Here is a 23,648-nt window from a genome sequence, read left to right on the forward strand (position 1 = left end):
ATTAAACGCTCTTGGCTCTCTCTTGATTGCACGCATCACCAGACTCAGGAACAGCTTCTTTCCCTCTCTTATCAGGCTTCCAAATGGTCCTTCCATAAGCAAGGGTACTGTCCCAATTTTCCAACCTACCTCATTGTATATTGGACATTTTCTCTGGAATTGATGCACTACAATGCTCAGACATATATTCCACACTGTATCTCTCCCTTTGGTGTACTTATTACACTTGAGTTGGTCTGATCGTATTTATTGTCAGAATTGATTGAAGAGCATGCAAAACAAAGCTTTTCACTGTACCTCAGTACACATGGCAATGATACACCTAAATGTGTAGGAGGGAACTGCAGTTGCTGGTTTACATCGAAGATAGACACAGAATGCTGAAGTAGCTCAGTGGGTCAGGCAGCATCTCTGGAGAAAGGGAATAGGTGACGTTTTGGGTCGGGGCCCTTCTTCAGACAGAGTCAGGGTAGATGGAAACTAGAGGTATGAAATGATACAGAACAAATCGGAGACGGCACAGATGACCCAGAAAAGGTGGAGACCACAATGGTCACTTGTTGGCTGTGGAAGATGTGATAACAAAGGGAGACAAACAGTGAAACTGACAGGACGATTAAGGTGTGGGAGGGACGGGGAGAGAGGGGATGCAATGGTTACTTGAAATTAGAGAAATCAATTATCATACCATTGGGTTGTAAACTGCCAAGCAAAATATAAGGTGCTGTTCCTCCACTTTGCTTGTGGCCCCATTCTGACAGTGGAGGAGACCGAGGACAGAAAGGTCAGTGTGGGAATGGGTAGGGGAGATTAAACTATACCCGAGGGAGATGTTGTGGTGGATTAAAGATATTGGAAGGTGTGCCGTACAAATGCAATCACTGACTCTGCGGTCCATTGCTTTATCTTGCAGGATCAGGGTCAACGCCAGGTTATAATGGAAGGAAAAAGAGGCTTTAAAGAAGGTCCTGGAAAAGTTGTTTGGAATGACAATCTTGACATTGTGCGCGCTTGATAATCGTCTACAAAGGGACTCGCCATGAAGTGAACTTAAAAGCAAGCGTCGCTGGTTCTTTGGATCGTTATCAGGCCGGGACGTTGTGTCTGAGTTTACAACTCGGCGACCATTGCCAGCAGATGTGAGCTGGGCAGAGAGAGTCTAAAGAGCAGCGGACATTTAGCAAATGAATCCTGCCGCCGTTCCGCAGAGACGAACGTGAAGCCTCTCCCTGGGTCATGGAGCCCGAGTCAAGCTCTGCCCAGCAGAAGAGTACAGGGAGGACCGAGCAGAGCCCTAGCAGGAAGTCGAGCCAGGTTGAAGCTGGTCCCTCGGCTGGGAGGTCAACTGTTGCTTACCACCCGGGCCAGCTGCAGCCCTGCTTCTCCGGCGCCTTGCCCGTTCCTGCCCATCAACAGGTCCTGGCGCCCGATCAGACGGAACACTCCAGCTCCTACTCCTCCTACGAGCAGGTCCACCACGGCTCACCGCAACTCCTGCAGCAACCCATGGCCTCGGCGTTCATGGCCTCGGTCAAGCCGGAGCTCGGTCTGGAAGGGAGATCCTGGCAGCTCTTCGACCCCAGGGGTCCCATGGTGTCCGCTCCCTTCCACCCCTCCGGCCTCCACCCCCACCGGCATCTTCTCCCCTCCCGCTCCCCCATCGTGGCCAAGGAGGAGCCTCAACCAGTCCAACCCGTCCACGGCCACCACTCAGGGCAGGTCCCCTTGAAAGCAGACGAGTTGCCCAGGAAGGACAAGAAGCCCCAGAAGCCGGGCAAGTACATCTGCCAGTTCTGCAGCCGCCCCTGCGCCAAGCCCAGCGTCCTCCAGAAACATATCAGGTCGCATACGGGGGAGCGGCCCTACCCTTGCCACTCCTGCAGCTTCTCGTTCAAGACCAAGAGCAACCTGTACAAGCACAGGAAGTCTCACGCCCACAAGCTGAAGGCTGGGCTGGTGCCGGGCTCCATGGGGGAGCCTTACCCGGGCACCTCGGGCCTGGACGCGGAGAAGCTGAGCGGGGACGAGCCCGAGGAGCAGACGGAGGGAGACGAAAGCACAGACTCCGAGGACGAGACCGTCGGGATGCCGCCGGGTCATTCACTCGACCCTCCGTCCAAGCACAAGCACATTCCTGGATGCGGCTCCTTCGGCCCTCCGGAGGCCAGCCCCAGGCAGCCGGCCTTCACCCTGGCTCAGCCGGGCGAGCCCTCGTCGTTGTCGTCCCTGGACGAAGGCTGCCACCTCTCGGAGTCCTCCTCCTTGGACCTCTCCTACAGCCACAAGCCGGACGACTCTCACACCATCAAGCAGAGGCTGGCCCTGCGCCTGAGCGAGAGGAGGAAGGCGCTGGCGGCGGACGAGCAGACTCAGACATTCCTGAGCCCGGGGGGCAGCAAAGGCAGCACAGAGTCGGGCTACTTCTCCAGGTCGGAGAGCGCCGAGCAGCAGCAGCTCAGCCCTCCGCAGGCCAGCGCCAAGTCGTACGCCGAGATCATCCTGGGCAAGTACGGGCGCTACGGCCAGAGGACTGCCATGATCGCGGCCAGCGCCACCCACAGCGGGCTCAGGCTGCCTCCGCCGGCCATGGAGGACAAGCCGTCGGGCCTCTCCTTCTCCCTGCCCAAGGCCCAGATGGAGCAGAATGTCATCGAGCACATCACCAAACTCATCACCATCAACGAGGCGGTGGTGGACACGCGGCAGATCGACAGCGTCAAGCCGCGCCGCACCTCCCTCTCCAGGAGGGGCAGCATCGAGTCGCCCAAGCCCGGCACCTCCAGGGATTCCTTCCACTTCGACCCTAAGCAGGCCTTGTGTCCGGAGGCCAGCAGGCTCGCCCACCGCGGCCACACAGGCCTGACCGAGACTGTGCCCCTGACCAGGAGCAACTCCATGCCGTCGGCCGGAACCTCCTGCACCGCGCCCGCCGCCTTCAAGGGCAGCCACTCGTTCGACGACCGGACGACGGAGCCGGACCAGGCCTTCAGCCAGGGCCTGATCACCCACCACCGCATGTTGAAGAGGCAGAAGGCCATCGAGCTGCCCTCGGGCATGGAGTACCAGGCGGTGGAGGAGGAATGGGGGGAGGAGGGCAAGGAGAGGCCCGGGGTCGGGGAGGAGCATGGCGAGGCCGAGGCCAAGCCCACCAGGAGGGCCAAGAAAGGGCCGAGGGTGAAGGGGCTGATGTACGAGTGCGACATCTGCGGGGCCCGCTATCGGAAACGGACCAACTACGAGACGCACAAGAAGTTTTACTGCTCGGAGCTGCACGCCCCTCGCACCCGGCCTCGGCCTCAGCCCCAGCCCCCGGCCTTGCCTGCCCTCGGCGGCCCGCAGTCCGAGCTCAGGCCTCCCGGCCCAGAGCTGCAGCCACAGCCGCAGATCGTCCACTACAAGCTGCGGCCCTCGCTGGAGCTGACGCCGGCCAGGAAGAGGAGGAAAGAGAAGAGTCTGGGCGACGACGAGGAGCCGCCCTATGGCGTAGGCCCGAAGCCCCAGTCTGCCGTCGGTCCCGCTCCCGGCCCTCCCGCTCCCAGCCCCGGCTTACCGTTGATTGCAATTGAAGCGGCCGCGGACGCGAGGATCAGGCCGATGGTCACCGCGGCGGAGGGGAGGCCGCCATCGTCGACGCCGGCCTCGGATGGCGCCAAACGCACGACGGGGAAGGAGATCTCCGTCATCCAACACACCAACACGCTGGGCCGGCCCGGATCCTTCGAAGCGGCGCCTCCTCTCGATGCCGCCGAGCACCTGGTCGCCTTGAGCTCGCAGGAGGCCGAATATAGCGGCCGGGTGGTGGTCGAGGCCGAGGAGAGAAGGCCGTGGCAACCACCACCAAGGCCCCACCATCATCATCACCACCACCCGCTGCAGGCCCGGCTCGTCCGCCAACGAAAGATCCAGGTGCCCGAGATCCTGGTGACCGAGGAGCCGGAGAAGGTGGAGGAGAAGAAGAAGAAGGAGGAGGAGGCCCCGGCCACCGCCGCCGCCAAGGAGCCGGAGAAGCCTCCTCCCGAGGAGTTCCAGTGGCCGCAGAGGAGCCAGACCCTCTCGCAGTTCCCCACCGAGAAGCTGCCGCCCAAGAAGAAGCGCCTGCGGCTGGCCGACATGTCGCAGTCGTCGGGCGAGTCGAGCTTCGAGTCGGCCCCGCCGCTCTCCCGCAGCCCCAGCCAGGAGAGCAGCCTGTCCCGCGGCTCCAGCCTCTCGGCCTCCTTCGAGAGGGAGGGGGATGGTGGCGTCGAGGCCCAGGCCCAGGTCCGGCCTTCGGGCCCACACATGCTGACCGTGCCCGCTCACTACCAGCAGCAGAGGGAGATGAGGCGCTCGTCCTCGGAGCAGGCCTCCTCCTCCTCCTCTTCCTCGGCCGCCCACCAGCCGCCCCCCGAGGCCCGCAGCAAGTCCTTCGACTACGGCAGCCTCTCCTCGGATGCCGGGCCCGGCGTCAGGCTCCTCTCGCCCGCCTGGGAGCGCCGGAGGTGCCTGCTGGTTCGCCAGACCTCGCTGTGCGGGAGCACAGACCCCGGGCCCGACCCTCCGCCACCGCTCCCGCCCAGGCCAGACAAGGCCGAGCTAGGCCCGGTGGCGAGGTACCGCTCCCCCCCTCCTCCAGCACCCCGTCCCTGCCCACCCAGGGACCCCCCGCCACACTGCGAGGCCCATCGCCCCTTCCCCGCCCCGGCCTTCCAGGAGGGGCCCCACTACCCGCCGCGGTACCTCTCGGCCTTCGGGCCCCAGCAGCAGCAAGGCCCGATGTCAGCCCTACTCTCAGCGCCAGAGGGGATGCTGGCCCCTCTCCAGCCGCCACCCCCAACTCTCCCATACCCCCTCTACCCCCTGCCCCATCCTGTGGCCCCCGAGCTGCCCGCCCGGCCCTCCCCGCTCCTGCCCCTGACCCCCACCCCGGCCCAGCCTCCCACCTACCTGCCCGCACGATCCCAGCTGGCCTTCCAGTTGCAGGCCGGAGGGCGGTTCAGGGACCGCAAACCCCCCTTCCACCCACTGCCAGAGTACAGCCCCTCGCCCTCCTTCCCACCCCCCACCATCACCCATTCCCCCGAGCCCCTGCGGCCCACGGTGTCCCTGGTGGTGCCGGTCAGGGTCCAGGAGCACTTGCCCACCTACGGCAGTGCCATGTACACCACCCTGTCCCAGATGCTGGTCACCCAGTCGGCAGATAGTTCCACCACCGTGGTCATCTGCAGGGTGGAGGACAGCAGACCCAAGGCCACCCTGGTCTGCAGCGCTGGCGTGCACGGTATCGGCCTGGACTTGGCGCAGATGTTCGCCGGCCACCACCGGGACTTCTTCCCCTCGCCCTACCTCCGAGTGCCCCTGCCCATGGCGGAGAGGACAGGTTGCCTCATGCTCGGGTCCACCACAGAAGGTACCTATGCAGCCGAGACCTACCCGTCCACCATCGGTGGGAGCAAACGTATGTTGTCCCCAGCCGGGAGCTTGGAACTGACGATGGAGACCCAGCAGCAAAAGCGAGTAAAGGAGGAAGAAATAGAGGAAGAATCGGAAGAGAAAGCTGAAGCAAGAACCGAAGAGGCTTTGAGAAGACACTCTCCCCAGCCGTCCAGGCGGTGCCAAGCTGAGACCAAGGTCTCGGCTGTTCAGACCTCGTCTCCTCCCCTCACGTCCTCCCTGCAGCCACCCGGGACCTCTGGGAAACACGAGCACTGGTCCGGACATTTATTCAGAGGTAAAACTTCCCTCGGACCAGTGAAGAAGGAAGATCACCTGGAGGTCATCCAAGAGAGATCTCCAGTACCTTTGCAAGAGTTTCAGACGCTCCCGTCGGGCACATTACCAGACCGACCATCAAGTGCCAGCCCCGCGAAGCCCGCTGCTGTTCCCTGCACGGACGCAGGCGATGCCCATCGCTTGCTGCACTTCCCCAGCCTCCACACCACCACCAACGTCAGCTGGTGCTACCTGAAGTACACCAAGCCCAACCCCAGCCAGCACACCGACCCAAGATCCTCCGTCTACGCCAGCTGGTGTATCAGCCTGCACAACCCCAATCTGCCAGGCATGTCTACCAAGCTCAGCCTCGCCCTCCTGAGGTCCAAGCAGATGTCCGGCAAGGAGATCTACACCATGGCCACAGCTCCACGCCGACAGATGGGCAAGTTGGTCCCATCCAGTGCACGGAAGCTCCGGGTTAGTGAGGTAATAATAATAATAATAAATTTTATTTAATGGGCGCCTTTCATACATCTCAAGGACACCTTACATAGTAATCGGAATAAAAACATATAATCGGAGTAAAACAAGTAATTAAAGACATCACAATGACACAAATTAAAAACAGAATTCAATCCAAAAACAGAAAATCAAAAACACAGTGTGAAGATAAGGCAGGTATTTGAAGTTAAGGCAGCAGCAAGGACTGGCTCACATGAGCAATTCACTTTCAGAGTTTCAGTTTAGTTTGGTTTAGAGATACAGCGCAGAACCAGACTGGGCCGGCACCGACCTACGATCCTTGCACATTAACAACCCCACACGCATACACTAAGGACAATTTTTCGATTTTTATACCAAGCCACTTAACCTAAAAGCGTGTACGTCTTTGAAGTGTGGGAGGAAACCAAAGATCTCAGAGAAAATCCACGCAGGTCACCGGGACGATGTACAAACTCCGTACTGATAGTCAGGATCGAACCCGGGTCTCTGGCGCCGTCACACAGCAACTCTGTTTTAGTTTATTGTCACGCATACCGAGGTACAGTGAAATGCGTTTGTTGCATGCTAACCAGTCAGCGGAAAGACAATACATGATTACACTCGAGCCATTCACAATGTACAGATAAATGATAAGGGAATAACATTTAGTGCAAGATAAAGCCAGTAAGCCAGATCAAAGATAATCTGAGAGTCACCAATGAGGTAGTTTGTTGTTCAGGACTGCTCTCTAGTTGTTTAGTAGGATGATGGTTCAGTTGCCTGATAGCAGCTGGGTAGAAACTGTCCCTGAATCTGGAGGTGTGCGTTTTCCCACTTCTGTACCCTTTGCTTGTTGGGAGAGGAGAGAAGAGGGAGTGGCCATGGTGTGACTCCTCATTGATTTATGCTGCTGGCAAATCTTTGCTTTCTTAGTCCGCCCTAAATTAAGTTTCCTGTAACTCGCGGAGCTGCCTCTAAATCTCAGCTTCCCTTACAATTACTTTAAAATTGAGGTTTCCGCTCCAAAGCAGATCATTTGTTATTACTGCACATTACATTAATGCTACAACTTTTTGTTTGCTGGGGCACAGTTCATTTTCTGAGTTCTAAATACTTTCAAACTTGAGTCAATCTGAGTACCTTCTTAAAAAAAGATGATAACACTGATTGAATTCTGAATAACTTTGTGGCAAACGGTAGAGTTGCTGCCTCACTGTGCCAGAGATCCAGGTACAAACCTGACCACGGTTGCTTGTCCTGTACGGACTTTGCACATTCTCCTTGTGACCACGTGGGATTTCTCCGGGTGCTCCGGTTTTCTCCCACATCCCAAAGACGTGCAGGTTTGTAGGCTAATTGGCTTTGGTAAATTGTCCCGAGTGGGTAGGATAGATGGGGTGATTGTTGGTCGGGGGGGCCGAAGGGCCTATCTCCACGCTGCATCTCTAAACTAAGGTAAGTTCAGATTCAGATTCAGATTCAGATTCAATTTTAATTGTCATTGTCAGTGTACAGTACAGAGACAACGAAATGCATTAACAAATATTTGCTGCAGTGCACAGATTTTGATAGAGCAAGTGAGACAGAATGAAAAATCAGGTGAATTATTAACTCAGAGCTTCCATCTCTAAGTTCACGTCTACATTTACTGAACATTTATGTGGGTTCCTCTCAATGGAACAGTTCAAGGTAGTGGAACTGTGAAGATAGGATGTAAATATCCTACAAAGGTAGGTGTCTGGGCTTACAGGGAGTTAGCAGGAGAATGGGTTTAGAAGGGAGAGATAGATCAGCCATGATGGAGTAGACTTGATGGGCCGAATGGCCCAATTCTGCTCCTAGAACTTATGAAATGGGATATACCAAAGCATCATGTCATTGCAAGCAAGAGTCATGCAGGGTGAGCAGGTAGGATGAGTTTAGATGAGGCATCTTGCTCAGCATGGGCAAGTTGGGCCAAAGGGTCTGTTTCCATGTCGTATAACTCTGACTATGACTGTTCCTTAGTGTATGACTCCGTAACTCTAGGTAATCTGGTTACCCATAACTGCACTAATTCTACATTTCAAATCCTCATTTCTAGATGCATATCCCTTCAGTGCATTCTGCAGATGACGGGAAAGAAGTCTGCAAAGTAGAAAAAGAAGAAGAAAGAAGAAAGAAGCATGAAGATGATAGTTCAACACCGAAGAGGCTGGAGCCTACACGGATTAAGATCTTCGATGGAGGGTAAGAGCGATCTTCTAATGTTTGTGTAGTGTTTAGTTTAGAGAAACAGCGCGAAAACAGGACTGCGTTGACTAGCGACCCCCCACACTCTGACACGATCCTACACACACTAGTGACAATTTACAATTGTACCGAAGCCAATTAACCTACAAACTTCTACATCTTTGGAGTGTGGGAGCAAACCGGAGCACAGTGAGAAAATCCATCCAGGTCACAGGGAGAACGTGCAAAGTCTGTACAGAGAGCACTCATAGTTAGGATCGAACCAGGGTCTCTGGTGCTGTGAGGCAGCTACTCGACCACTGCACCACGGTGCTGCCCTAGTGATGATACTTTTTATTCAAAATTCCACCTCGTAGTGAATGAAATTTGCCCCAGGGATTTAAATGTGCAGCCTACATCTATTAGAATGGTTAAATTTATGTTTGCTTTCTTGAAGTTTGAGGTAAATGGCAAACCTGGGTTTTAATCTGTGGGGGGACGAGGGTGGGAGTTCAGGCAGGTTTGTTTGTCCAAGGAAGTTCATTGAATTGTTGGGTGTGGTCAGTAACTAACTCTGTTTCTTCACCATGAACAAAGGTAAGTGGAGGGGGATGGATTTCCATAAAATATACATTAGACAATAGACAATAAACAATAGGTGCAGGAGTAGGCCATTCGGCCCTTCGAGCCAGCACCGCCATTCAATGTGATCATGGCTGATTATCCCCAATCAGTACCCCGTTCCTGCCTTCTCCCCATATCCCCTGACTCCGCTATTTTTAAGAGCCCTATCTAGCTCTCTCTTGAAAGCATCCAGAGAACCTGCCTCCACTGCCTTCTGAGGCAGAGAATTCCACAGACGAAGCTGGAAAGAGAGCAGAGAGGAATTACGAGGATGTTGCAGAAATTGAGGGATTGAGCTAGGGGGAGAAGTTAGGGTGGCTGGACTTTATTCCTTGGGGGGGGGGGTGCTTATGGAGATGTGTTAGATCATGAGGGGAATAGATAGGACAAATGCACAGTCTTTTACCCAGTGTAGGGGAATCAAGAACCAGAGTCAGAGGTTTAAGGTGAGATGGGAAAGATTTAATAGGAGTGAGAGGCAATTTTTTCACATAGAAGATGGTGGGTGGTAATGGATCTAACTGCCAGAGGAGGTAGTTAAAGCAAATTAAAATGCATTTGGATAGGTACATGGATAGGAGAGGTTTAGAAGGATATGGACCAAGCGCGGGCAGGTGGGACTAGTGTTGTTGGGGCATCTTGGTTGGCGAGGGCAAGTTGGGCTGAAGGGGTTGTTTTATTATATAAGAAAGCTAGCTGGTAGATAGCTTTTTCTTTCATTCACAATGTGTATTGGAAAACCCTGAGTAATCTGTAGCAGGTATCTCTCATTTCCATCACTGATCCCAATGCACTTCCTTATCATGCTAAACCATCTCAGTCTGGGCCCGTGGCCACATAGACGATGCAAGTCATTTCTAAAAATAATCGTGAACAAAGTGACCCAAGCTTTGATCTATTTGGATGTGAATATCTCACATTTGGGAGTATATTACCATTGTCTCTTTTCCTAAACAGGTGGCAGCATGGTGGGGTAGCGGTAGAACTACTGCCTTAGAGCGCCAAAGACCTGGGTTTGATCATGACTGTGGGCGCTTGTCTGTACCGAGTTTGTATGTTCTCCCTGTGAACTGTGTGAGTTTTCTCCGAGATCTTCGGTTTCCTCCCACACTCCAAAGACATAGAACTTTGTAGGGCAATTGGCTTGGTATAAATGTAAATTGTCCCTAGTGTATGTAGGATAGTATTAGTGTGCGGGGATCACTAGTCGGTGCAGACTCAGTGGGCTAATGGGCCTGTTTCCGTGCTGTATCTAAGTTCACTGTGGACTTGAGTCTCAAAACTCGTTCACTTATTAATTTATGCCTTGCTTTCCAGAACATCGATCACTTAATTTTACTTTCAGTTAATTCTATTTACTCGCAAATATAGAAAGTTAGAGACATTTGGTTTCTTTCTTGCATTCGATTTAGCGGCAGATATAGCCAAGACAATTTCCAATTTACCGAGGCCAATTACATCTATACCAAGCCAATTAACCTAAAAACCTTTACGTCTTTTGGCATGGAGACTAAACCTGGGCATCTGGAGAAAACCCACGCAGGTCACAGTGAGAATAAACATACTCTGTACAGGCAGCACCCATGGTCAGGATCGAACCCAGGTCTCTTGCGCTGTAAGGCAGCAACTCTGCCGCTGAGCCAACGTACCGCCCGTGTACTGGTCTATGTTTTAGATTTTGGAAACAGTTTGAAAGCCTGAATGTCTATGTGCATGTGTGCAAGCCCATGCAATAAGCTCACATAATATACCACTGAATAAACACTTGCTGTAATTCGGAGGATGTAGATAACCTTTAAAGGTCGAGTTTCTAATGATAGTTCCAAAGGATCTGTTTGTATGCCAGTGATGGTTCTATCTTTTATGTGCCAAGTTGATTCAGTGTTTCAGTGGCTGGAGCTCGTGTCATGACATATAATTCCAAATATTGACTTTAATAATGGTGTGATTATCCAGTAGAAAGCCAGATTTCTTAGTATTTAAAGTGCATTAGTGCCTCTGATGGTAACTCGAGATGTTTTGAAGATCAATATTTATTTTGCTCAGGGAAGTGTAATGCTGGATGTAGATGCAGGTGATATAGGCGGCCAATGTGAATCGCTGCTAACTCGATAACTGGTACAAAGCTGCCGCTTAAAGTGTCAACAGGATACTCATCCCATTGCTATATTTGCCACCTTCAATGTGAAGAATACAGGGATGATCATTTGAAATGCACCCTGTTAAACCAGAAGTGGGGCTCAATGCCTGCTGATAAGATCTGTAGGCACTGATTTTCTCCCCGCCCCCCTCAGTATTTATCAATTTCCCCTCCTGTTCTGGGCATGGCTGACAAAGCCAACATTCATTGTCTGTGTGTATGAAGGAACTGCAGATGCTGGTTTACACCAAGGATAGACACAAAATGCTGGAGTAACTTGGCGGGACAGGCAGCATCTTTGGATAGAAGGAATGGGGGTTGACACAAAATGTTGGTGTAACTCAGCAGGTGACTCTTCCTTCTATCCAGAGATTTTGCCTGTCCCGCTGAGTTACTCCACTATTTAATGCCTATTCATTGTCCATTCCTACTTGCTCTCCCATCGGGCAAAAGGTATAGAAGTGTGAAAACGCACATCTCCAGATTCAGGGACAGTTTCAGACAACTGGACCATCCTACCACAACTAGACAGCAGTCCTGAACCACAATCTACCTCATTGGAGACCCTCGGACTATCTTTGATCAGACTTTACTGGCTTTATCTTGCACTAAACCTTATTCCCTTTATCCTGTATCTGTACATTGTGGACTACTTGATTATAATCATGTATTGGCTTTCCGGTGACTGGTTAGCACGCAACTAAAGCTTTTCACTGTACATCGGTATACATGACAATAAACTAAACAACTCCAAATATGAGAGGTGACGGTGGCTAACACCCACCTGGAAGAGCTGCAGTCCCTCCTTGTAAGGTTCTACGATTTAGTTGTGACGATGATGAAAGGGCAATACAGTTCAGGAGTAACTCAGCAGGTCAGGCAGCATCTTTGGCGAACATGAACATGGACAGGTGACAATTTGGGGCAGGACCCTCATTCTATCTGAGGAAGGATCCCATCTCGAAACGTCCAGAGATGTTGCCTGACGCACTGAGTTACTCCAGCACATTGTGTCTTTTTTTTGTAAACCAGCATCTGCAGTGACTGTGTCTTCATCTTCCCTGTCATATTTCAGGTCAGGATGGCATACGGCTTGGAGGGAAACAGGGTGGGTGGTTCTCTCTGCTGCCTTTGATCTTCTCTCTGGTAAAAGATTGCGACATGATCTATGAATTCAAATCAAGTCACTTTTATTTATATAGCACATTTAAAATACAACTCTCGTTAGCCAAAGTGCTTTAGTGGCTTCAATGGCTTACACAAACTAGAACTTTCATTACATAAAACTTTACAGCATGGAAACAGGTTATTTTAGCATGACGGGTCCATGCTTGTTTTAATGCTTAAATCCACTCCTATTTACATAATCTCAGCATGTCCTTCTATTTCTTTTGGCCTCATGTACCAATCCAGTTTTGCCTTGAATATCATGGATGTATTTTCTCTTTGATAGCTCCTCAAACCTCCATTTGATAGTGAGTTCTCTGCTTTAGGCAGTCACTGCAGAAATAAGAATCCAATTGAATTTTCTTTTGGATTTAGGTGCTTAGAGTTGTACAACATGGGAACAGGCCCTACGGCCCACTGACCACCAATCACCCGTTCACACTAGTTTTAAGTTATTTTTCATCCACTCCCCTACACACTGGGGGCACTTTACGGCAGCCAGTTAACCTACTAACACGCACGTCTTTGGGATGTGGGAATAAACGGAAGTGCCTGGAGGAAGCCCACACAGTCAGAGGAACAACATGCAAACTCCACACAGACAGCACCCAAAGTCGGGATTGAACCCGGGTCTCCGGCTCTGTGAGGCAGCGGCTCTACCAACTAGCTGTGCTACTGTGCTGCCCATTTATTATGAATGTTTTAGTCTTAACTGCCTGTTATGATCTCCCTTGCAAATTGACTCCATTGAAACATTAACAGAATTGAGCAGAAAGGAGCTGCAGATGCTGGTTTATGCCAAAGGTGGACACAAATTGCTGGAGTAACTCAGCTGGTCAGGCAGTATCTCTGGAGGAAAGGAACAGGTGATGTTTTGGGTCGGATCCCTTCTTCAGACACAATGATGGAGAAGGCCAGAACAAAACAGGGCCAGCAACAGATGCCTTAAGAAGGGTGGAGTCCATAATGGCCCATTGTTAGCCGGGGGAGATGTGCAAACGACAGGGGTAAGATGCGAACAATGGAACTAGTAAGACAGCTAGGTATTTTATAAGGCGGAGATTGATGAACACTTGCTTGATTGGTAAGGGTGTCAAGGGTTATGGGGAGAAGGCAGGCGAATGGGGTTGAGAGAGAAAGATAGATCAGCCATGATTGAATGGCGGTATATGAATGACTGACTCTGGGCCAAATGGCCGACCTGCTCCTTTGACTTATGAACATGATCTTGGAGCTCGTCATTCACGATAATCTTGTAGCATAAAGTAGACATTTAATGCCAATGTTTGATTAGAAAGATAGTTGCCTCTTATCTAGCTGGGGTTGACATCAGCAGAGTTTAAGAGGCATTAACTGAAGCTTGATTAGATGGGGCTTTGGCATTTTGCAGTCACCAGGTTTGACTGAATTTGCATTAGATGTATCCTGAGTAGGATTTGAAGACTATTACATTTTGATCTGTGACGTGTGGTCTCCAACTTCACACCGAGAATCATCTTTTTCGAGCAATGCTCAGTCGTTGAGAAGCAGGGGATAGCTAAGTGAACTCATTCCTGGGCAAGGGGCTATCACTCTTATTAGCATTCTCTCTTTACCTCCGTTAATTTCCCCCGGGGGCTGAAATGAGGTCAATCGTGAGCTAACTGGGACTGTCCGCTGAGGCGTACTCCCACGGATTGATGTTTTTGTGAGTAAGAGCAAAAGATGCACGTCGACAGCTGATTCATTGCCTCAGTACAATTGCAGCCCCAGGGCCCCCGTTTGTTCTCTGCCCCCAGTTCCAGTCAATGTATGATGCCACCCTTGTTTCCGAGACACAAAGTGTTCAGTAAGTTCTTAACTTTTAATGAAACCCATTTGCAGAGTGTGCGTCATTATACCTGTGAAGAGTGAGATTCTCAAACAAGCTGTGTGTGGTTTATTCAAGTGCTTGACAGTGGCTTAGTAGCACTGTGGCATCACGCCCCTGTTCTTCCTTACAATGGGTATATCTGGGTATAATGTCCATCTGAATGAAAGTGCATCTGAAATACATCGTTTCCTCAGTAAGGCACTGGATTGACTGCCTAGAAGTTTTGGTGTGGTTGTGACCTGACTGCAACTCAATAAGCCAGTCTGGCACTGGTAGAGTTGCTGCCTTACAGCGTCAGACACCCAGGTTCGATCCTGACTATGGGTGCTGTCGGTACAGAGTTTAACTGCGTGGGTTTTCTCTGGGTGTTTTAGTTTCCTCCCACAATCCAAAGACATACAGGTAATTTACTTTGGTATAATTGTAATTTGTCCCGAGTGTGTTGAATCGTGTTAGTGCGCAGGGCGATCGCTGGTCAACGCAGACTCTGGGCCGTAGCGCCTGTTTCCACGTTGTATCTCTAAAGTCTCTAAAGTAAAGTCTACACAGACTGTTTTGGGGACAGTTACATAGTTACATATTTGATCTCGTAAAAAGATTCATCAGAGCCTGTTTCCATGCTGTATCTCTAAACTAAACTAAACTGTGGTAAATTCAGTGACAACATTTCTGCTTCAGAGTAATCCCTGGTAAGTTTTATAAATAGCTCTATATTATGAGAGTATGAAGGCACCTGCTCGATCCCATTATGTCAATAAACTAGCCCGTGCAAGCCTCATGGTCATTGCGTGCTTCCTAGATGCGTGTTTAGAAACACTTTAGCATGATGAGGCAGCCAAGCTTCAGATGATAACACTTTGGAGCTGTCTGAAGGATAAGCAACAGCAGATGAGGTTCCACAAAATTGCTGGGGAAACTCAGCGGGTGCAGCAGCATCTATGGAGCGAAGGAAATAGGCGACGTTTCGGGCCGAAACCCTTCTTCAGATGAGGTTCTCCTTGTCCACCTAGGGGTAGTTGAGGCAGGGACTATTGCAACGTTTAAGAAAAAATTAGACAGGTACATGGATAGGACAGGTTTAGAGTGATATGGGACAAATGCAGGCAGGTGGGACCTGTGTAGATGGAACATGTGTAAGAAGGAACTGCAGATGCTGGTTTAAACTGAAGACTGACACAAAAAGCTGGAGTAACTCAGCGGGACAGGCAGCATCTCTGGAGAGAAGGAATGGGTGATGTTTTGGGTCGAGACCCTTCTTTGTGAGAGCAAGTTGGGCGGCAGGGCCTGTATCCCCGCCGTATGACTGACTTTATCTTTAAATGTGCTTAATATTAATAAATGCGTGTTCTTTCGTTGAAGCAAGTAGTTTAGATTTAGATTCCCGCATAATAACACTATCCCACACACACATTAACACTATGAGGGACAATCTTTACATTTATACCAAGCCAATTAACCTACAAACCTTTGGAGTGTGGGAGGAAACCGAAGATCTCGGAGAAAATCCACGCAGGTCACAGGGAGAACGTACAGACAGCACCCGTAGTCGGGATCGAACCTGGGTCTCTTGTACTCTAAGCACTGTAAGGCAGCAACTCAACCGCTGCGCCACCATACCGCCCAAATTAAATTAATAATTAAACAGCAGGTTGGAAGAATTGCAGTGGCATCTATGTTCCACAGAGCCAAGCACTTCAGATTTGCGCGAATGTAATAATTTATTGTGGGATTCAGGAGGGATGTCAAACACCAGACTTTTGGCTGGGTCTCTTCCCGAGCGGAGGTGATTCTGCTGTGGCTACAGCGTAATTAAGGAACACAGAATGAGAGCACTGAGCTCTGCTCCACAAAGAAGCTTTATTAATTGCTGGCAAGATTGTTACTCCACAGACCACGTGGAATGTGTTGTGTGCAGTGTTACTGCTTTCTCTTAAAAGTGTGCAGTCTTTAGGTCGGATATGATTGCTTGCAGATGGCCTTACAGTGAGAGTTTGTTTAAGAGCATTCCACATTTACAGCCTGAACATGTGGAGATTCCCGAGGGTCTATCTGAAAGCAAGCCTTAAAACGACGGCATTTCTTGGAATATACAGATTGGGCAAGGGTCTGTAATCTTCCACACCATCCCTGCAACCCTTTCCCATCTCCACACGCTAGTATTCTGAACTATGCATTGCGACCATCTGAAAAATGACCACTATCGTCCCCAGCTGTTGTAAATTTAATTATTTGGAGCAAGGAGAATATGGTAGAGAAAGTTTAGTTTAAAGACACAGCACGGAAGCAGGCCCCTCGAGTTCACGCCGACCAGCGATACCAGCACACTAATGCTACCCTACACACCGTGGATAATTTACAATTTACAGAAGCTAAATTAACCCATAGACCTCTACGTCTTTGGAGTGTGGGAGGAATTTGGAGCGCCCGGAGAAAACCCACGCAGTCACGGGCATAATTTGTAGTCAGGATCCAACCCAGATCTCTGCCGCTGTAAGGCAGCAGCTCCATTGCTTTGCCGTCTTCCTAATCTTATCAGGTCGTTTGCCCCCACACCCAAGGGAAAACAAACCCTGTCTTTCCAGCATCTCCATATAATGTACAGGTTTGTAGGTTAATTGGCTTTGGTAAAATTGTAAATTGTCCCTAGTGTGTTGGATAGTGCTAGTGTGTTGGATAGTGCTAGTGTAACGGGGTGATCACTGGTCAGCATGGACTCGATGGGCTGTTTCCACGATGTATCGCTAAACTAAACTAAGCTCAACAGGTTCTGATCAGAAACATCACCTATCCATGCTCTCCAGCGATGCTGCCTGACCTGAGTTGTGTCTTTTTGTTTCCTAACCTATTTTATAAATCTATAATGTAAACATCCCAGCTCATTATTTTATGCGTGGCCAAGCATCCCATGTGCCTCAGATAAAAGGGATCTGGGTGAATACTTGAGGTGGGATACTTAATATGCAGGACTAAGGCAAATTAATGTAGAGCAGAACAATTTGGTTTGCTCCCTGAAAGAGTTAGTACATGCACAATAGGTTTAATTGTCCTCTGTGCTGTACTATTCAAATATATATATTCTTTAAGGATAAACAGTTTTTCAAACAATCTGGTACTTCATGGACAGTTACAGGTGTGGCAACTGCTTCTCAGTTCAACAAGTGGAAAACACCTAAAACAGAACCACAGGGTTGTTCCTGTAAACATACCAGTTAAACGTATTACAAGTTGGCATCTTTGACAAACATCTTCACCTACTTTCTCCTGTATTTTGTTGTAACTCCTTGAAGAATTGAAATCTCTTCAAGCTTTCACTGTAAAATAAGTTGAATGCTTAATGTTTAGGTTGGAAACTGAGCTCCAGGGTTAATACTGGAGCCTTTCTTTCCAATACTCTAAATAATGTAGAGGTCCTTAAGAGTCAAGAGTGTTTTATTGTCCTATGTCCCAAACAGAACAATCAAATTCTTACTTGCAGCAGCACAACAGAATATGTAAACATGGTACTCTATAAACATTATAATAAATGGAAGAAAAGTTTTAAATTAATATATACATATAAATATATATATATATATATATATATATATATATATATATATATATATATTTTTTTTTTTTTTAATTTTAAATTTTTTTTAATTTATGTGTATGTATATATGTGTGTGTGTGTGTATATATAATACACACACACACACACACACACACACACACACACACACACACACACACACACACAATGAACACTAATAATGCAGAGACAAAACTAATGCTCTATGTAGTCTATGTAGTTCAGTTGTTTTCAAGCCTGTAGTGTTTAATAGCCTGGTGGCTGCAGAGAAGAAGCTGTCGTTGAACCTGAATGTTGCAGTTTATCATCTTCCCAATGGCAGGAGTGAAATGAGAGCGTGGCCAGGGTGGTGTGTGTCTTTGATGATGATATGGTTCTTGAACCATATTATCTTTTCAGGGTGTGATTTCTCTTCACATTAAGAAGCTACAAGTTGAATTGGAATAATCTAAATTTGCAGCAAACACGAGAAAGACAGTCATTTTATGGTGAGTGAAAAGTCCTGAGAGAATTGGACGAAGAGTGCTCTACTATCAGCCATTGTAGTGGGCATTGATGTAACTTGGGAAAGGCAAAGAAGGCTGAGAGCAGCAGGTCCTTTGAGAATGTGCAAGAATAAAAATAGAGACACTATTTCTCCTTTGGACTGGAGCAGAAGTAAGGTGGGTACCAAGAAATCCAATGGGGTATTGAGGAAAAAACCATGCAGGTGCTGTTTGGTGAGATGGAACTTGTTATCACAGGAGGTTGTAGATCAAAATAACCTTGATGCATTTATAGTATTGGTAAATACGTACAAAGAGCGGAAAACTCTCTTTTCCAGCTTTTCCCCCCCATACTCCATCAGTGTGAAGGTCCGACCTGAAACGTCACCTCCCCAGAAGCTGTCTGACCCGCTGAGTTCCTCCAGCACTTTGTTTTGCTCAAGTTTCCAGCATCTGCAGTTCCATGTGCCACCAGAACTCAGTTGAAGCAGGGCGGAAGGTTCATAAACAAACGTGGGTATGCACCATGGTTGTAGAGTCATAGAGTCATACAGTGGGTCATACAGTGTGGAAACAAGCCCTTTGGCCCAACTTGCCCACACTAGCCAATATGTTCCAGCTACACGAGTCCCATGCCTGCTTTTGGCCCATATCCCTCCAAACCAGTCCTGTCCATGTCGCTGTCTAATTGTTTATTAAACATTGTGATAGTGCCTGCCTCGACTATCTCCTGGTTATTTAATTAATTTTGATTTCAGCTCTTGGGCTTGGAGCTAATGATAAGGCTTTGCAACATTATAAGCTTATACCAAAGGAGTGTTGCATTTGGAGGTACTGTCCTTCAACTGCCCGATAATCCCTCGTTGGAACCATTCAAGAAGCATACGTACTTTCAGTTGGAAACTTCTGTTCAGCAGACAGCATCTAAAATAGTCTTAATGGGTAAATTATTTCTCTGCTGATCATAGGACCTGGTTTAGTTCAGAGATACAGCGTGGAAACAGGCTTCTCAGCCCACCGAGTCCACGGCAAATATCAATCAACCGTACACCAATTCTCTGTTATCCCTTTTTTATAACCTACACACTTAGAGCGATTTACAGAAGCTAATTACAATCGAGTCTGATGAAGGGTCTCGACCTGAAACGTCACCCTGGAAACATCTCCAGAGATGTGGCCTGTCCCGCTGAGTTACTTCAGCACTTAGTGTCTATCTTCGGTTCAAACCAGCATCTGCAGTTCCTTCCTACACAATTAACCTCCAAAACATGTTCAAGAAGGAACTGCAGATGCTGAAAAATTGAAGGTAGACGAAAGTGCTGGAGAAACTCAGCAGGTGCGGCAGCATCTATGGAACGAAGGAAATAGGCAACGTTTCGGCCCGAAACCCTTTCGGGTTTCGGCCCGAAACGTTACCTATTTCCTTCCTGAAGGGTTTCGGCCCGAAACGTTGCCTATTTCCTTCGCTCCATTGATGCTGCCGCACCCGCTGAGTTTCTCCAGCACTTTTGTCTAACCTACAAACATGTTGGTCTTCCTGAGGGAGTTCCGGGACCGCTGGGCTCCGCAGGGTGTTGAATGTATCCTCAATAAGGATTGTATCATAGGTGTATAGTAGTTTATTACATGTTTGTATTGTATTATGGTGGTGGGTTCTGGCTTGTTTTATTGTAGTGTAATATTATTTTTTTAATAATTGAATAAATTTATATTAAAAAAAAAAAAACAAAAAAAAACATGTTGGTCTTTGGAATGTGGGAGGAAACGGGAGCACCCAGAGAAAACCCACGTGGTTACAGGGAGGACGTACAAACTCCACACAGACAGCACCCGTAGTGGTTGTAGGATTGGATCCTATTTTAGCATTTGGAAACATGCTGGCCAAGGGGATGGTGAATTCAAATACATCAATAACTTTCAAAGAGTAGAAATGTTCAGGACTTTGGGGAAAGGTGTGGGAAGTGGAACTAAATGGAGAGCCCTTTCAAAGTAGCAACCAGTTCACATTGTCAACTGCTTTCAGTACATGGTTTAAACAGGTTTAGTTTTGTGGCCTCGGAGAAGCAAATGTTTTTTCATTCAGATGGTAGAGATTACAAAAAGTATACGTTGATCAATGTTGTTTTTAATGTAAGCATTAGAGATGAAAGGCGTTTAATTTCTTCCTATCCAAAAGGAATGTGACCCCTATCTTGATTAGTACGGGTGTCGGGGGTTATGGAAATAACACAGGAGAAAGGGGTTGAGAAGGAGAGATAGATCAACTATGATTGAATGGTTTAGACTTGATGGCCTGGTTCTGCTCCTATAACTTATGAACTATCCATCATTTTCTTGCCTCTATTTCCCCACCACCACCACCACCACCACAGATAAAACGAGATTATGCTAGCCAAGATTATCTTCTGACCACCGAGTCAGAGTTACACAACATGGAAACAGGCCCTTCAGCCCAACTCGTCCATGGCAACCCAGTTGCCTAACTTAGCTAGTCCCACTTGCCTGCGCCTGGCCCATAATACTCCATACATTTCCTGTCCATGTACCTGCCCAGGTGTCTTTTAAATGTCATAATTGTACCCACCCCTATTGCTTCCTCTGGCAGCTCGATCCATACATGCACCATCCTTTGTGCAAAGAAGTTGCCTTGCGGGTCCCTTTTAAATATTACCCTCCTAGTTTAAGACTCTCCTGCCCTAGGGGGAAAAAATAGATATTCACTTTATCTATGTCGCTCCTGGTTTTATATACTTGTAAAAGATCGTCCCTCAGCCTCCACCGCTCCAGTGGAAAGTAGGCACTGCCTATCCATCCTCTCCTTCTTAGTTAAAACATCCAGACCTGATAAAATCTTCGTAAGTCTTTTTTGCGCCCTTTAATGGCATGTTTCCTATAGCAGGGCGAGCACAACTGTGCACAGTACTCCACATGTGGCCTTACCAACGTCATGTACATGTTAACATGGCGTCTCAACTGCTGTACTCGATACCCTGACCATTGAAGGTAAGCGCACCTAACACCTCCTTCATTACCCTGTCTGCTTCTGTCACCACTTTCATGTTTAGTTTAATTTAGTTTATAGATACAGCGCGAAAACAGGCCCCTTGGTCCACCGATTCTGCACTGACCAGCGATCCCCGCACATTAACACTATCCTACACACTAAAAACAATTACACCAAGCCAATTGACTTGCAAACCTGTACGTCTTTGGACTGTGGGAGGAAGCGGAAGATCTTGGAGAAAACCCACGCGGTCACGGGGAGAACGTACAAACTCCGTACAGACAGAACCCGTAGTCAGGATCGAACCCGGGCAAGGCAGCAACTCTACTGCAGCGCCGCCACTTGTCCTTCGCTTCAGCCTCCTCCAGCTCTGCCCGCCTCAGCCTTCCAACGTTTGGGCTATCACCCTGCTTTGTAAAGCTGAGGCCTTCCAAATGTCCCACGACCCAGGTTCAACCCACAGCAAATCATTCAACCTTTGCCAATTTTCCCCTTCTCCCAATATATGCGGGCTAAAATTCAACTGTTCTACTGAAATCCTCCTATCTCTGCCACTACAGCAAACCATCCCAGAGAGCTCCATATACATTAATCAGGGCATCAATCCCCCTCTTCTGTTTGTCCCATGGTTGACACTCAGCAGCCAAGGCTCCATACACTGATGTTCCCATCCTAATTCCCTGCACTTTCCTCTTGTCCCACAAGATTCTACTTCAAACCCACTTCTTTGATCAAGCTACAGCCAACTCCTCACATGCTCTCCTTGTCTGAGCGAGGTATGAGCAGGCAAGTAGAACTAGCTCACTATCCACTGGGAAATGATGTGTCCACTCTGGTATTGAAAGCACTATCTAAATAATGTTAGGCAGACACACAATGCTGGAGTAACTCAGCCGGACAGGTAGCATCTCTGGAGAGAAGGAATGGGCGACGTTTCCGGTCAAGACCCTTCTTCGGTCTGAAGAATAGTCTCGACCCAAAACGTCAGCACAGTCTGAAGAAGGGTCTCCACTTTTAGCGTGGAAACAGGCCCTTCGGCCCAGCAAGTCCACATGGACCAATGATCACCCATTTATTAGTTCTATGTCCTGCACACACTAGGGACAATTTACAGAAGCCAATTCACCTGCAAACCTGAAAATAGACACAAATTGCTGGTGTAACTCAGCAGGACATACAACATCTCTGCACAGAAGGAATGGGTGGCGTTTCTGGACGAGACCCTTCTTCAGTCTGTAGAAGGGTCTCGACCCAAAACGTCACCCCTTCTTTCTATCCATAGATGCTGTCTGACCCGCTGAGTTACTCCAGCATTTTGCGTCTATCTTTGGTGTAAACCAGCATCTGCAGCTCCTTCCTACACACAACCTACAAACCTGCACGTCTTTGGAGTGTGGGAGGAAACCGGAGCACCCAAAGAAAACAGGGAGAATGCACAAACTCCGTACTGACAGCACCCATAGTCAGGATCAAACCTGGGTCTCTGGCGTGGTAAGGCAGCAACTCTACCACTGTGCAGTTACATTTCCTTGTAACAATTCCTGTTCTTCTTGTATATTTAACATTCAGAGAACGATTGTGATTCGCCCAAACTTGAGTTGTTTTGTAGGCATGGTTTCTATGTCTGGCTGTAGTTCCGCCAGCTCTGGTTTTCTCCTTTGGATTGTGAAGTTGCATTATCCATATGCCAGGGTTGTTGAGTCTAACCACTTAATAGTTTGGTATCAAATATTTATAGCACTTATTTATTAACTTAGGACATTGTAGAGTGGTTGGCACCCAATGAAATATCTTTCCGACACAGTAATGTAGCTAATGATGGCAAATCGTTGGTGCTTCGCAAGACTTGTTTAGATAGGTTTATGCTGAACGTGGAAAGATTTAAGAGGCATCTGAGGGGCAACGTTTTCATTCTTGTGAGTTGTGGTGGGTATGTGGAAGGAGCTGCCAGTTGAGGCAGGTGCTAGAACAGCATTTGAAAGACTTTGGAATATAGACTTTAGAGATACTTCTTGGATACAGGACCTTTGGCCCACCTAGTCCGTGCCGCACAACATCAGTACCAAACGTCAGTTCCATGTCACTATCAGGGGGTCCATGACCTTTTGCTTTGCAATGAATATCCGCCACCTGGGCAGGCAGAGGGGAATTGTGAAGGCCTATGGAATTTAAAGTCACTCAAATGAAGAAACAGATTCAACAAATTAATTTAAAATAACGACACAAAGTGATGGAGAAATTCAACGGGTCAGACACCACCTCTGGCGAACATGGATAGGTGAAGTTTCGGGTCTGGGCCCTTCGTCAGACTAATCAACTATTATGTTCTCCAGAGATGCTGCCTGACCTGTCGAGTTACCCCAGCACTTTGTGCCCTGTTGTGTAAACCAGCATCTGCAGTTTAAAGGATTTTGAAACAGCAT

General features: G+C 48.7%; 1 protein-coding gene across 3 annotated transcripts in view; it reads left to right on the plus strand.

Annotated features, from left to right (window-relative positions):
- hivep3 (HIVEP zinc finger 3) overlaps positions 1–23,648 on the plus strand; it is a 270,815-nt gene that overhangs the window by 219,252 nt on the left and 27,915 nt on the right. For all 3 annotated transcript variants that reach the window (XM_033045001.1, XM_033045004.1, XM_033045003.1), the window contains 2 exons: positions 914–6,177; positions 8,258–8,403. In XM_033045001.1, the coding sequence (XP_032900892.1) occupies positions 1,237–6,177; positions 8,258–8,403 (5,087 nt within the window). In that variant the 5' untranslated portion in view covers positions 914–1,236. The remainder of the gene's footprint in view (positions 1–913; positions 6,178–8,257; positions 8,404–23,648) is intronic.

Source organism: Amblyraja radiata, chromosome 27 (genome assembly GCF_010909765.2).
Source record: "Amblyraja radiata isolate CabotCenter1 chromosome 27, sAmbRad1.1.pri, whole genome shotgun sequence".
In the NCBI taxonomy this organism is placed as follows: Eukaryota; Metazoa; Chordata; class Chondrichthyes; order Rajiformes; family Rajidae; genus Amblyraja; species Amblyraja radiata.